Genomic DNA, 14824 nt, shown 5'->3' on the forward strand with positions numbered 1-14824 from the left:
TAGATGACCTCTCGAGGTCCCTTCCAGTCCTATGATTCTATGATTTCAAATGCACAGTGAATATACACTGTGAACATTCACTAGACATATGAAAAGCACATCCTCACAATAGCATACTACTCAGGGGACTTGCAAAGACATGAAGACATTTAGATTAAATCACATATATAGTCCCACCACTGTAGTTCCCCATTGTGATATTTTATAAAACTCTCATAGCAACATTTTGGAAATCTTCTACAATAGCTATGAGGAAAGGAAAGAAGGAAAAAATAGAAGAACCCCGAACAGGAAGTCAGGGTACTGGGGTTCTGTTTGTCACTATGCTGTTTTGTGGGTGACTTTGTCAAGTAGAGACTTGAATCTCTCTGTGAGTTTCCTCCTTTGTAGAAGATGAAGACAATGCACTTGCAATTGTTTATCTCACAGTGGTGTTGTGAGATTTACAGTAATTCCTTAATGTTTGTAAAGCACTCTCAGATCTTCAATTGCAAGCAATATATAAATTCAAAGTATTATTATTACGTATTCTAAACATCAAAATATCTTTGGGAATTCAGTAATCTTCTGTTCTCTCCCACTTTTAAATTGCCCATTTTATTTAAAAGAAAACAAATACTAGATGGCATTGTATAAAATCAAGAGGAACCAAGTGAGGCAAAGAAAACAAAAGAGTGTAATTTTACGTGCACAGACAATAAGAGAGGGGAAAGCAACAATAACAAAGAACAACACAAAGGCAAATCTGTACTCAGAATCCTCAGGCTAAGATGGAGCCTATCTGTAAAATAGTTCTAAGCATTCTATTTGCAGTCACCTCTGAAATGCTGCATTATTTAATTACTGCTTCCTCTCCACTCCTCCCATTTATGGCCAAACCAGTAGCTCTCAGGCAGGCCAATCTCCCACTGGTTTCAAGCTTTGCTGATTTCGGAGGCAGATTTTCTACCAGAACTTCAGGATCTACTGTTTAGTGTGGGCACTGCTACAATACAGTCCTTATGCTCTTCCCAAGTAATAACAACCCAGATGCAAGTTGTGCAGAAATTATGCCAGCAGAGAAATAAATATGCAAGGAGACAGCAAAACAACAAACAGGTGACAAATAATCCTGACCTATTGTAGAATGGCAATATTATTAGGGGACTAAGCCAATTCTACTAAGCCAAGCTATTGAGGCCAGGTCTACAATACAGACCTATATCGGTATAACTATGTCACTTTGGAGTGTGAAAAACACCCCTGAGCAACATAGATATACCGACCTAACCCCCCGTGTAGACAGTGCTATGTTGATGGGAGATCTTCTCCAATCGATATAGCTACCGCTTCTCAGGGAAGTGAATTAACTACACAGATGGGAGAAGCTCTTCTGTTGGCATAGGAGCCTATTCACTTAAGTGCTAAAGCAGCACAGCTGCATCTGTGCAACTGTGCTGATGCAGCGTTTTAATTGTAGACCTGCCCTGAGTAATATTCACCAGAATGGCTTCACTTCCTCACTCATACCTAGTTCTTCATTTGGAACGGTGTACAAACAGCAATGCTAAATATATGGGACAAGATTGTACAACCCTTACTCATGTTGGTGAGCACTTATTCACATGAGTAGTCTCACTGAGGTCAATGGAGCTATGGTACTAACTGAGAGAGTAAGGTGCCCACCAAAGTGAGTATGGGTTGCACAGTCAAATCCATGAGCAGACAACTCTTCTACTGAGTGCAGTGTCATTTTCAGATTATGAGATCTTCTGTTTAAAAAACATTGACCAGCTTGGTAGGATAGAGTTTTAATCCCGAAGCAATCAGTCACTTGTGGCTTCCCTATTTTGTTGGCCCATTATCCAATGGAAATAATGGAACTCATGAGCAGACACTGGCAGCAACACCATCCACCAGATCCATCCCCTCCTGCAAAATTACCTGACTGAGCAGCAACCCATGGTTTGATATTTGCTTCCAGCAGCTTTAGCCCATGTTCTTGCTTAGGGAACCCACAAGAACCATAAAGCTGTTATTAGGTAGTATGGTGGTGGTAGTCTATGCTGCCACAGGATCATGATTCAGCTGTCAGTACCAGGCTCTCAGTCCCTGGATGGGCAGAGATCTGATGCCCAGCCTGACCTAGACTATCCTAAAAGACAGTAAAATGTTGTGAATGAGCAGGGTCTGCCTGCCAGCATCTTTGACAGAGAAAGTGATGCTTTGCTTTTTCCACATCATTCTGCTAGTAGGATTTATACTCTGAAGCTGGACTGGTAAATTTGGAGAACTCATACTAACCCACCTATGACATTTGTGCTCATTCCCCACTATATATTGTAAACTACTTCTGGGTATTTTAATGTTTCTAAATACTGAACACATCTGTGGCTGTTGATTTTTCAGTTCACAGAGTTACCTTCCAATCAGCCTACATTTCAGTAATGCAGAATGCTTGATCAAATCAGAGATACGTAAATTTTAGACCACTGGTCAATCAAGTCCAGTACCCTGTTTCTGGCAGTAAGAAATACCCAGTGCTTAACTACGCCACAGGTACCCTAAGTGCCAACAGCTACAAATTCATACTAGCTCTTCCAGTTGGCTAAGTATTTTATAATCTTGAGCTAATTCTGCTCTTAGATATACCAGTGTAACTCTATTGAGTTTCTACAGATTTACACCTATGTAAATTGAGTGAATTTGGCCCATTGTCTAAAAATTATCCTGTTTCATAGAATCATAGAATCATAGAATATCAGGGTTAGAAGGGACCTCAGGAGGTCATCTAGTCCAACCCCCTGCTCAAAGCAGGACCAATCATGTTTGCTTTCATTTAGTCTCATTGATGGAAAGGTAGATTTGTGGAAAACAAGTTTAATAGATGAATTGTCCAGAGTAGGTGGATGTCTAGTTGTATAGATTATTGGCTTCTAAAATTGTGTGACATATTTATCACAATTAATAATTAGTATAATCCAGTTGCCATAAATTATCATCTTTGATACAAATGCTTAAAAGAGTGGGTCACATGCAAGGACTTCATAATTCAAATAAACTCTTCATTAATGAAAAATTAAGTTTTAGGCCTAATAGGGGTACATCTACAGCTCTTTGAATTTGTTAATTAAGCTATTCAAAACCTTGATGCTTGTCATGTACTGATGGCTGACATAGCTGATTTGCAAAAAGCTTTTGTTGTGGGTTGTTCCTTAGTATGGATAAACCTGTGTAACATTCGCAAAGGTATCATCTCTTTTTAATAGGGTTTTTATTTTTTACCGTTTACTTCTTCATTTGATGTTAATTTCCCCCCTGTATTCTTAGGGAAGCAGAAACTAACCAACATGGCTGCCTATATTTAGACTTACAGTTCACTGATGCCATTGAATGGTGCATGAATTCTGCCTATATGGGCCCTATAACCACAGGTGCCTATAGAGGGACTGAACCTGAGTGGTGATTTTACTGGGACATGGGGACACTAAGCACCTTTCAGGATCAGGCCCATAATAACACAACTGGTTTTTCAAAGTTAATATTCTTGTTTTATTCCTTATTATTAAAGCCAATAAATAGCTATGTGCTATGGACTAGCCTTCTCCCCAAAGGCTCACCCCACCCTCCAGTGAAGCTCAGTGCTAGTGTATAACTTTGCCATGTGAAGTGGCGCCAGCTCTCATGATTTTATCACAAGCCTCCGGACAGCTGGTGCCTCTCCTAAAGCCCCAACTGCTGGAATCAAGAGATCGCATGGGGATCTCAGCTTTCATTAAAAAACGTTTATTATTTTTAGCCCATCTTGTGATGTAGGGCCCCCAGTGTCACGGTTTTGCCGTTACTACACGGTCCGCAGGGGAGAATGGCACCTACTGTCCTCGCAGCTCAGCGGTTGCTCTGGAGGTGAACGTACAGCAAGGCCGAAGCTTTCCTGAAAGGATCCCTAACCGCGTGGCGGGAACGGGGCCCGCCCTGCAGCTGGGGGGAAGGGGTCTCCTCTGGCTCTCGAGACGGGGGCAGGGCGGAAGGGGGGTGGGAGAAAACGGCGAGGGGGCGAGGGCGAGCGAAGGGGGGGGAGGAAAGGGAGAGGAACGGGGAAGGGGCAGGATGAGGGGGCTACGGGAGTGGCGGGAAGGATGGGGGAGGGGTGGGAGAGCGAAGGACGGAGAGGGGCTCTGAGGCGAGGAGGAGGGGCGGGAGCTGGGTGGGCGGGGCCGTAGCGAGAGTTCGGCGGGAGGGGGCTGCGGGGCGGGGCTGAGAGGCGCTGTGGCCGGGAGAGGGCGGGGCTGAGGGGCTCTGAGGCGGGGCCGTGGCGGGAGCTCGCGGGAAGGGGGCTGCGGAGCTGAGAGGCGCTGTGGTGGGGCTGAGGGGGCGGGGCTGAGAGGCGCTGTGGTGGGGCTGAGGGGGCGGGGCTGAGAGGCGCTGTGGCCGGGAGGGGGCGGGGCGGGGCGGGGCGCTGAGGAGCGGAGCGGAGCGGAGGAGCCGGCTGCGGGCGCTATTCCCTCCCTCGCGGCAGCGCTGCCGGGCGCGAGTGGCGCGGCGCCTGCGCACTGCGCCTCCCGCTCTTCCGAGGCTGTGCCGGCAGCGGCTCCTTCACTAGGCTGAAGATGGCGGAGGGTGGCGGCTCGTCGCTGAAGGGGCTGCGGGAGCAGATGGGTGAGAGCTGGCAGGGCGCCTCGCGCCCCGGGGCTCTGGCTGTAGCTGGGGAGAGGGGAGCGGGGCCCCGGGCCCCCTGTGCAGCCGGCGCCGCGGGGAGGAGAGGAAGTCCCCTCTGATGCTGTGGGGCTGCCCTGAGAGCAGGCCAGGGACGCGGCCCTCAGGCGGGCTCCTGGGCCTCGGGGAGATCGTGAGTGCCCCCAGTCTTCCGCTCAATGGCCTGAGCCCTGCGCCCTGTCTCAGCCCAACTCCCTTTCTCCCACGTGATCCTCTTGTGTCTTCCCCACGCCCCCCCATTTGTCTGTGCTGCCCCCCACCCTGCCTCTGATCTCCCCCTGCCCTCCTCCTTACTCTGTGCTGCAGAGCTGGCTTTGCAATGGAAAAGGGATTCTGCGGAGTCTCTCACAGCTTTAAAATCCCAGGCCTTCCTACGTCTGGGTTTTAACTTCAAAATATTTCCTGAGTGGAATATGAAACACAGGTTTCTTCACCTCCCCTCTTCCCTCCAATGCATAGATGTTGGATTAATATGCAGGGTCTGATTTACATAAAAAAAATCCTACACTAACCCTGATTTGCCTATAAAACTGCAGCACGTAATTTTCTTCCAAGACTTGAGCTGCTGATTTGAGATGTCCACAATACATAGACAGGAATGAGTGCCACTTGAGGACTTCATCTTAAAATGAATTGTCTGCCTTTTGTGATCCCTTGAAAGTCCAAACTGTTATATTTCTTTAATGAGTCTTGTCTCAATTTTCTAGATTTTTGCAGACCACTCATCAGTTGTCATGCCCAGTGTCTGCTGCAATATCTTGCAAAGGATGATGTACGTGACAGTCTGAATTCTGAAATGTTGTTTCCCTATCAAACTCTTAATGAGGCTTTAACACTTTTTTGGAATTAAGATACAAGTAAAGGCAAAATATATTTAAATTTAGTTTGTTAGAAACTGCTTTGATTCTTTCCTGTTTGAGACTGTGTTATGTATATTGAGGTCCTTGTTAATCCATTTTGTGTTCTGTGTAGAGTGAGTGTTATGCTTGTCATGGTGCATGTGTGCACACAATAGATTTGTGGGTGAGTCAGTGCAGATGAAAACATTTTGATTATTCCAGACTAAGCGTAATGAACGGACTAAAGAAAGAAAGGGTTATGATCTCTGGTTTGATGTAAAATTAACTAACCTAGACTGTGTGCAAACTTACTTTGTCAGTGTTTAAAGTTATCAGTCTGTTTCTGTGGCTGTGATTTCTTTATGTACCAATGCAATTACTGATGTAAGAGTTCTGGTGACTCTTACAAATTGGTCTTAAGGTCTTGAGTCTTCAGCTCAGATCTGGAAGTCTTTCTTCCTCCTTTGATACAGAAGTCCGATATAGACTCTGTGTGTTGATTCCCCTTTCCAGTTTTTTTAAGATTAATTTAGTGGCTTGTGAAAGATAATTATTTGACCCAGGACATCAGACTCAAGATCTGTTGTCCACAGACTAGAGAGAGCACAGGTAATAGCAACACAGCTTCACCAGCATAACTCAGTCCTGACCTGAAGGGACTGTAACTAAGAGTGAAAGGGTCATTTATTTTATGAGCCCACTTTGTTCTTGTTCTCTCTGCTGAAATTACTAATTTGTATCGTGTTTTGTGAGATGGATGCCTATCTGATGGAAACTAGACTGGAGACTATCAAATCCTTCCAGAGACCACCAAGCAGATGGCATCCACTCTTGTTAACAGCTGTTTTGGACTAGATGCAGGTAACCAGAAGGGAAGGGTTCCTAGAGCCATCCAGCCCCACCTCCCTTTCTAAAGTGAAGATCTTCTTTTAAAAAACAAAATTAAAATAAAAAGTGACACTAAAAATGACAGGGCTTGAAAAATCCTCTTCCTTTCTTTCCCCATAGGAAGTGAAAATTGATGGAGCAGAATCTGAACTTTAACGAAAACCTATTTTATTACTTTGGCTACAGAGATAACTAACATGAATTAATGTAGTGCTGTGTTTTTGAGTCTGCAAACAGACAATTCCAATATGGTTTTTTCCAAGTGGCCAGAGAGTGATACTGGGGAGGGTCAGTTCCAGAGCCTATATCCAGGACCCTGTGGGAAGCAGTGAAATTGACAAGAATCATGGCACTTTTTATTTCTGCTGTTTAGCAAAGTTGTGAGTGGCAGCCAAGTCACACACACAAGCTATTTGCAGATGAGGACTGAAAAAAAGGAAACTAGGAGGCTGTAGGAGCAATAGAGTAATGAAAACCCTTTTACCCTACCCCCATTGCCAGTGCCAGCATTTGTACAGCAACAAAGAGGACCTCAAGAGGCTTGTCGATTTTGGGTGTGTGTGTGTGCAGGAATGTAACTTTCTGCCTTCCAATAGACAAAGGGTGAGGGGAGCTACAGACTTATCAAATACCTGGTAGCCAGATGCTAATATGCAGTATGGACAGCATCCTGCCAAGAAACCAAAGACCCTCCTCTTTCCTAGTAGCTGGGATGGAGTCTGGGTTTTTTTGCAGAACATTTACACTGGATCTTTCTGGCTTCCTCTTCCATGCCTCCAGTCTTTCATAGCAACCTCTGGATGTAGGTTTAGTCTTCTGGCTGGGAGAAGTCTGGTCACTGTTTCAAGCTCTGAAAATTGGCATTGTGGGGTTCTGCTCTTCTTATTTCTCAATAGCTTCCTTTTCACATTTGCTAACTTTAAAGTAAAGAGATGGGTTTTTCTGCATTCTCAACCGTGCCTACTCAATCTGAGGGAAAGTGTGCTTTTTCTTCATGCATCACCTGTAATAAAGAGGTTATGCAGGCCAAATCATGCCATTAATGGCAGTTCTGCAATTCCATTGTGTTCAAGTTCTTTCATCTGTCCAACCTTATTGCCTTCAGCCAGACAGCATGAGAGCAGAATTTGGTCCTGCAAATAGAATTTGGTTAACACTTCCGTGAATGATGCATGCTTAGGAAATGTATTAAACCTTGATCTAAAATATGATAAACAGCTACATATAAAAGGCACCATCTAACTCCATTGAAAATATCCAGAGATCAGATCAAAATTATATTCTCTTATGGGGACAAAAGGGGGTTTACTCATATTTCAATTCTGTAAACGCTGTTGAGCCCATACAGATTTGAGAGAGGGTGTTAGACTGTTGCTTTCTGTGGTTTGCTCAGTTAGAAGGCATTTACTTCTTGAGTAATATAATCAGATATTAATATTTGAAATTATTTTAAGTTAGAATAGGCTGCTTTTGCCTTTTTAGTCTATTAGAGTCACGAAACGCTTTATCTTGTCTGTTGTGATCTTGTTGGCAACTGGCTGTTACGTTGCAGGAACTTAGCGCCATTCACTTCTGTTTCATTGGGAGATATCGCTCCGTGATGTATATCGGATCATTGTGTGAATGGGTATTAAGTTGTTGTTGTTGTTTTTTAAGTGCCAAATCCTACTTTTTTCAGAGATGTGTATGCTCAAGTTGGAAATATTTGCAAATTTGAGTTAGGACAGCAGCATGGTGCCTCCTTCCTGTGAATATATTTTGACAGATCTGCTGTGGGCATAGTTTCTATCTCTTGGCTAGTCAAGACCTATATGGTCAGAGCTTATATCCATTAAAAAAATTAGTAAATTCATTCAATATGTAACCCATAAATTTGCTCCATGTGGATCTCTAATAAAATGTGATGTTCTAATCAGAAAAGTGACTGAATAAAAATAGCATATTACTTAACAGATATGCTCCATTTGTGTATTCAGTTATCTCTTTGTTAGTGACACAAAAATAAAGTTTGTTTATTTTTCCCTCTCCAATTACCACTGCAGAATCAGCACAGGAGGAGAATGAGCTGGCTTCTGTTGCTTCTCATCTATCAATAGAATTGCTAACCAGGGTCCTGATCCTGCAGGTTGTTCTACCTGAATGGATCCTCTATAGAAGTCAGTGGAATTCTATGTGGGTGAAGGAAGAGGTATACCAGCATGGAACAATTTACAGGCTTGGGGCCTGTGTTCAAATTGCAAGGTCAAATTATCTGTCCAGCCCCACTGAAGGGAATTAGTTATACCTTTGCAGCTCCACTTAACCAGCACATTTTTGGTACTATTGCAGATGTGTGAGAAAGACAGAGACCCCATCTTGACTTTGATCTTAGGTTTAGTTTGCAGTATGGCTAGTTTAAAAAAAAAATGCTTTGAACAAATTTGCTTAGGAATCACTGACATAAATATTTAGCTTCACAATGTTACTTTCACATAATCCTTTTTCATAGTAGAACTGTACTTCAGAAGCACAGAATGATGGTTTTGTGTCTACCATGTGACCGGTTTTGTCTGTCTACCTCAGAACAAATATCCTAGTAACTTCTTCAGTAGTTATAGTGCAGATAATTATAACTGTGATTTGCACTGTCTGAAGGATGTATAACTAGTCTTAAAACTGCAGTGCTCAGATAGGTAGTCCAGAACACACAAGGCTACCAAATTCATTATTTTGACTCCAATTCTCATATCTTATTTATTATTTCCAGTTGGGTTTGAAAAATTTACTTGCGTGGAAACAAGTCAGAGGTATATACAAAAGAGAAAGAGGTACTGGTGAATTCCAAGGGCAGTGTTCTGGTGAGCTGTTCAAGTACTGCAAATGAAAAATGGAGGGATGATGGGATTTGTACCTGGGTTCTGTGTTAGGCTCTGGGCTCTATTTTATGGATCAATCTCTGGCTATTAGGCGTGTGATAAATTAATCTCCACATAGTTTGCTGCGACTTGAAGAGGGAAGGAGCTATTTCTGTTTTGTATTGTCCAGAGCCTGCTGGCTTCTGCAAAGCAGTAAGGAGCAGTCTCCAAAACTTTCTCTGTGCCCCTCTCCCAGATCTCCTCTAGCATACCCCTCTGTCAGTTTCCTGCTGGTGATACTCAAGCCTCCATTTTTTGGGGGTGGCCTTCCTCTGACTAACTCCAGTGCCTGTCTCTGCATCTTGTGTCCTCTGAAAGTTACATAAAATGGAAACTATGGGATCAAGATTTGATCCATCTCTGATTAAAAAGGTAACATCTATAGACCACTGTGTTAGATTTTTAGACCACTAGTCTTGCATGTCATGTGGTAAAAGCACAGGACTGGAAATTACTACCCGTGTGTCCTATTCTTACTTCTCCGGTAATGTGACTTTAGGTAGGTCACTTATCCTCTTTCTTAGCGCACCCATCTTTGAAATACAAATTATAATACCTACAACAGAGTGTTGAGAGCAAATGTTCATGAATGGGATCTGAGAACTTGGATGATAAGTTCTAGGATATATATTGTATAGTAATATCCCTTTGCAGTCAATATTAAAGTGATATCCCTGATTGCTTAATTTTTTTAAAAGTGTATTTGATTAACCAGAAAGGCATTTAAAACACATGTGGCACAAATCTTGTTGGATAAATTACTGAGAATGCAGTTCAAATACAGATTGTTCCATCTAGGTCAAATTTTTTAAAGTATGCCCTCAGAATTAGGTCCAAAAAGACTTGAAAAACTTTGAGTAAATTTAATCGATTTCAGGTTTTTCTATAATTTAGCACATCTGTCACCACAGTATCTATTGATGGCCAGCTTCTGCCATTGATTTCAGTAGGAGCTGCATGCAGAATTAACTTGTCTAGCTAAATCTGCACTTTACAGGCCATACTTCACCCACTTTTGTAAGAGTATTAGTAGATTGCTGATTTGGAGATCTGTACTTCTTGGATGTAGGGAAAACACCAACAGCTTGCAAACTGTGCACGGATTGCTGTAAGCCCATCAATTGCTTAATTGAGTACAAGCTTCAGAAATGCACAGAGTAGAATTTATCAATGTCTACCCAGAGCTTAGATCACTTACCTATCTTTTAAATAGGGCTTATTTAAATAGCAAATAGAAAGTTTTTCCCTCAATTGCTCGAAATTATGAGAGGCTGTTTATTTTGCCTGACCGAAAAATAGTTTCAAAGTGACAGAATTCATAACATTCTACCACAGCTGACTATAAATAAAAATAAAGGCTTAAAATAGCTCTTCAGTGACAAGTGAAAATATTAACAATGTTTAAATCTTAATTTTGTTTTTCTTTAACTGATCTTCTCAAAATCACTCCGCCTTCACATTAAGGCTTCATCTGTACTAGAATTTTCAGATCCATAATTTCCAGTGGCTCTCTTGGTGATAGTACTAGATGAAGCAGTAGTGTAGAAGAGACTCTGGTCTCATCTTGTCTAAACTATACATTCTGGTGGTGCTGTCATTATTGGATCTCTGCCTCTGTTGGTACTGGGAATTGTGGATCCAAAATAGTCTAGAGTAAATAAGACCTAAATTGGTTGTGTGTTCCAGTGTTTTCATCTGCTTCTCATGCCTATCATTTACTAACTAAAAACCTAACAACATTTGGGAGGCATTTTATCCTCCCAGTTTATTGCATTTCTGTTTAAGAATTTAAAAGCTGCTGCAGTTGTGAGGAAAAATACCATAGAAAGCTGTTCTGGATACCATTTAAAAATATATCTGGTTTTATTCCAATTGCAAATCTGTTGGGGTGCTACCGTTTACTAAACAAAATCATGGAATTTAACTGCCTATCTACGTCTAATTTAAAGTTAAGAGGAAGTGGTAGTGAAGCACTGTTCAAGTTGTCTTTTGAGTCAATAGTTTTACACACTTCAAAACCTCATGTGAAGGTTAGTTGCCAGGTTGTTCTCAGTACGTCCTGGACTCTGATGTGTTCACTTTGTTAATGTTTTTATTGTAAACATTTAATTAGAACTTTATAATTTTTGTAACCAGTTATTTATGATGTTTACATAATGGTCAGAAGATGCCATAGTTATCACACAGCTATTGTTTTTTAACCTGTTTACTTGTAGCATCAATATTTATGCAGTAGCTAATGATACCCATGTAAGTAAACTAGTGTTTGTATTGTACATTGCCAGGCGGTTGCGTTTGTGAAGTGCAATAGTGAGATCTTGTTTTCCTGAAGTCATTATCTAAAATGAGTAAATACTAATACCCTGTCAGACTTTCAGAAACCATAAATTAAATTGTAAAGAAGTCCCTTTTATGTCTTCATAGTACAGTTCAAATGTGAAGTATAAAAAAAAAGTTTTTAGAATATGATGGCATGTTTCATTTGGGTTGTTTTTACTACATTCTTCAGGAAGTCTAAACATAAAGTAGATGCATACATTTCAGTTTCCCAGTTTACCACAACTAAAATTTAAGGTTCAGTAATACTTCAAACCGGATACCAGAGATAACTTCTTAGTTTGTGATTAGCTTTTGGTGGGTGCACACATGACCATCCAATAACACAGACCTTTGTAGTAATATCAGGTCTACAAGTGAGAACAGTAGTGTTGAGTCTGAGCACAGGCAGCCAATTATACATAAAGAAAAGGAAAATCATAGTTATCACTTGGTGTATTTTTATTTGAAAGTTGTAGTAATTTAGTTGGCATTGGAAATACAGTACCTGTAATAATGCCCTCGTTATCCACGATAAATGTCAATGTGGTATATATGTGTGTAATTTATGATATACAATACATTTGTTGTTTTTCTGTTTAAAGCAAGTTAGCTTTCTATTTGTATGGCATCTACTTTTCTACTTAATTTTATTTTTCAAATATTCTTTGAGCTGTTAGTATCCAAGAGAGGGATCCACAGAGAGTTACCTTTGCAAATAGTTTACCACTAGAAGATGCCTCATCTCCAATTTACAGCTCCTCCACCTTTCTTCCTTCATAGTTTGGGGAGAATTTTGAAAATATTTTTCTCCTAGTACTTTTTACTGGGCTTTAATGTGAGCGTACCACACTATGCTATTGAAATGAGCTGCACTGGGAATTCAGGGGGATGGCATAGGTATTGAAGTAGCCATAGAACTACATTCTCTAACTAAGGTGCCTCAGAGGCTCTGCAATCTAAAACAGTGTGAGCCCCTAACTTATTTTGCACTGGAATCACACCCAAGAGTAGGAATCTACAGAGATGTATATCTGTAGACTACCAGGAATTAAACAGATTTCCTGTTATAGTTGAAAGTTTTCAGCTTTCATTAGCTTGTTTGAAAGAAATGTAATGCTGTGACTTAAATAACAGATTATTGATCCGTATTACATTCTAGATTTGATAGGCCTTGCTCATCAGTCCTCTGACCAAACTGGTGGACATCACCAGTTTTCCTCCTCAAGACTCACCTCTTCCATTTGACAATGGCTAGGCAAGGTGAACTGAGACTTTGATTTATTATGCAAAACGTACTCTTTTTAAGTGTTACCTTGACCTCTTCTCCTGCCTTTACTCTGCTTGTTAATTTTCATTTTCCTGTCGTCTTTTCACACATTCAGATTATAAACTCTCTGGGGTGGAGACCATGTCTTTATTACATGTTTGGGGTCTGTAAACTGAACCTTAACAAAGATTTTAGGGTGCAGTGATTTTCAGTTTTAATAAAAGTTGGAGTTTAATTCTTTAAATTTCATACCTGCAGAAGGCAATGAAAAGCAAATGTTTTATTCTGGTGTTGTAAAAGGACAATCTAAACTATAAGAAGGTAACAGATCAGCACTGAAGATGTACTGATGCATGACTGGGTTTGAGCCCGTGGGTACTGCATGCATGGAGATCAATGTTGGCATCTGGCCTCTTCCTGTACATCTCTGATGCACTGCTTGTGTAGCACCTCATGCTTTCTTGCTGAGAAGCAGAAATAACTTTAACAAGTAGTGTAGTTACTCTAATAAGGAAGGAGAAGAAGGGATAAAGGTTAAAAATGCACTAGCAGTAGTTTTCACTTATATCACATAGTGGAGCCATTATTTTCTCTTTAAAGAGAGCTCAAAGTTGGGCTTTCACAGAATTTGACTGGACTCACTTGTGATTTGCGGTCCTAGGCTCTGTTGTACAGATGGCTGCTTGTTTGAGTTCTGATGTATTAAACAATAGCTAGCATGCAAATGAGGACAAACATTTAGAGGGGGTGCTCAGAACAAGAGAGGAGAAACTAGACATGATGGAAAGGGAAAAGGTGGGAAGCTAACCCATTTCCCAGTGCTGAAGATAATGCTATGGGGGAGAAAAATGTAAATGGATGTTACAAAGGAAAAGTAGATATGAAAGGGAGGTTGTCATGGGGGTTGTCTTCACTGCACTGTTAGCTCTGGGTATAACTTGAGTGTTTCCCCGGTCTGACTTGCAGCTGTATGTAAATCTCGTGCATGAGTTAAGTGGTGCTTTAAACTGGAGCTAGCTGACTTTTTGGGGGGTGGGTTGAGTGCTGCTGACACTTGCGCTAGTAATGCAGTTGGGATTCAGGCTACTCTTTGCTGCTAATCCAATCATTCTGTGTGGCTCGGGTGTTGTTTTGCACTGTGACTGCTCTCGCTTGGCTTAACTCAAGTTAATTTGAGTGTAAATAACTTGAGCTAATGCTGCGCTGAAGACAAGCTCATACTATGAGATATACGCAAAAGAAATAGTGTTGAAAAGAGAATAGAATTAGGAGCCTGAAACATCTATCGTAATAAGTGAATCTGAGTGCATACACAACACCCAAAAATATTAAAAATAATTCCACAACTCAGAGTTGAGGTTTAAACCTCTGCAGTTTAACTTTCTGCTCCTCCTTCCACTTGTTAAATTGGTGTCCTGCAGTGTCAAAGTATTGAGGGGTCTGATCCACTTCTGTGGGTACATTGCCCTTAAAGTTATTGCACTGTAAGGTATAACTTCTCATCTTTTATTTTTAAAGCAATTTGAAATAGTGTAATAACATCTGTGATTTTAGTGGATAAACTGTTTTCACGCTAATTGATGAACTAGGGCATTTTAGAGTGTGCCTATTTTTGTATGTAAATGACATAAATAGTTGAAATCAAGATGTATCCCAACTGAATTTAACTTTGTTGTGCAAGGATAATACTGTTGGAATCTGATATCTTGTTTTAAAAAGACATGTTTTAAACATATGTAAGGTGACTATTTGGTTTGTTTATTTTAGAGGGAGGTGGAAGTGGCTTTTGGTGGGAGCTTTCTAGCTGGCAAGAGGCTTCTGTGGTTTTTCGCCCATGGACACTGTGTGGGACAGCATCCTCTTTGGATCAAGTGTTTTTTTGGTATGTTCTAGTGAAGAATCTCATGTAGAGTACAAATGTT

The 14824-nt window shown here is 41.2% G+C and overlaps 2 protein-coding genes across 9 annotated transcripts in view; one reads left to right on the forward strand and one right to left on the reverse strand.

Moving 5' to 3' along the window:
* Positions 1–4116, reverse strand: part of LOC125642480 (uncharacterized) — an 87186-nt gene extending 83070 nt beyond the window's left edge. The window contains exon 1 of the mRNA XM_075132571.1: positions 3856–4116. The gene's annotated coding sequence lies outside the window, so the exon portion shown is untranslated. The remainder of the gene's footprint in view (positions 1–3855) is intronic.
* Positions 1–14824, forward strand: part of MAP7D3 (MAP7 domain containing 3) — a 163617-nt gene that overhangs the window by 95788 nt on the left and 53005 nt on the right. Inside the window, exon 1 of one of the 8 annotated variants that reach the window (XM_048863929.2) lies at positions 4487–4638. The exons of the other annotated variants lie outside the window; for them this stretch is intronic. Within the exon in view, the coding sequence (XP_048719886.2) occupies positions 4590–4638 (49 nt within the window). The 5' untranslated portion in view covers positions 4487–4589. Of the gene's footprint in view, positions 1–4486; positions 4639–14824 lie in introns of those variants that run through there. 8 annotated transcript variants of the gene reach the window in all.

Source organism: Caretta caretta, chromosome 9 (genome assembly GCF_965140235.1).
Source record: "Caretta caretta isolate rCarCar2 chromosome 9, rCarCar1.hap1, whole genome shotgun sequence".
Taxonomy (NCBI): Eukaryota; Metazoa; Chordata; order Testudines; family Cheloniidae; genus Caretta; species Caretta caretta.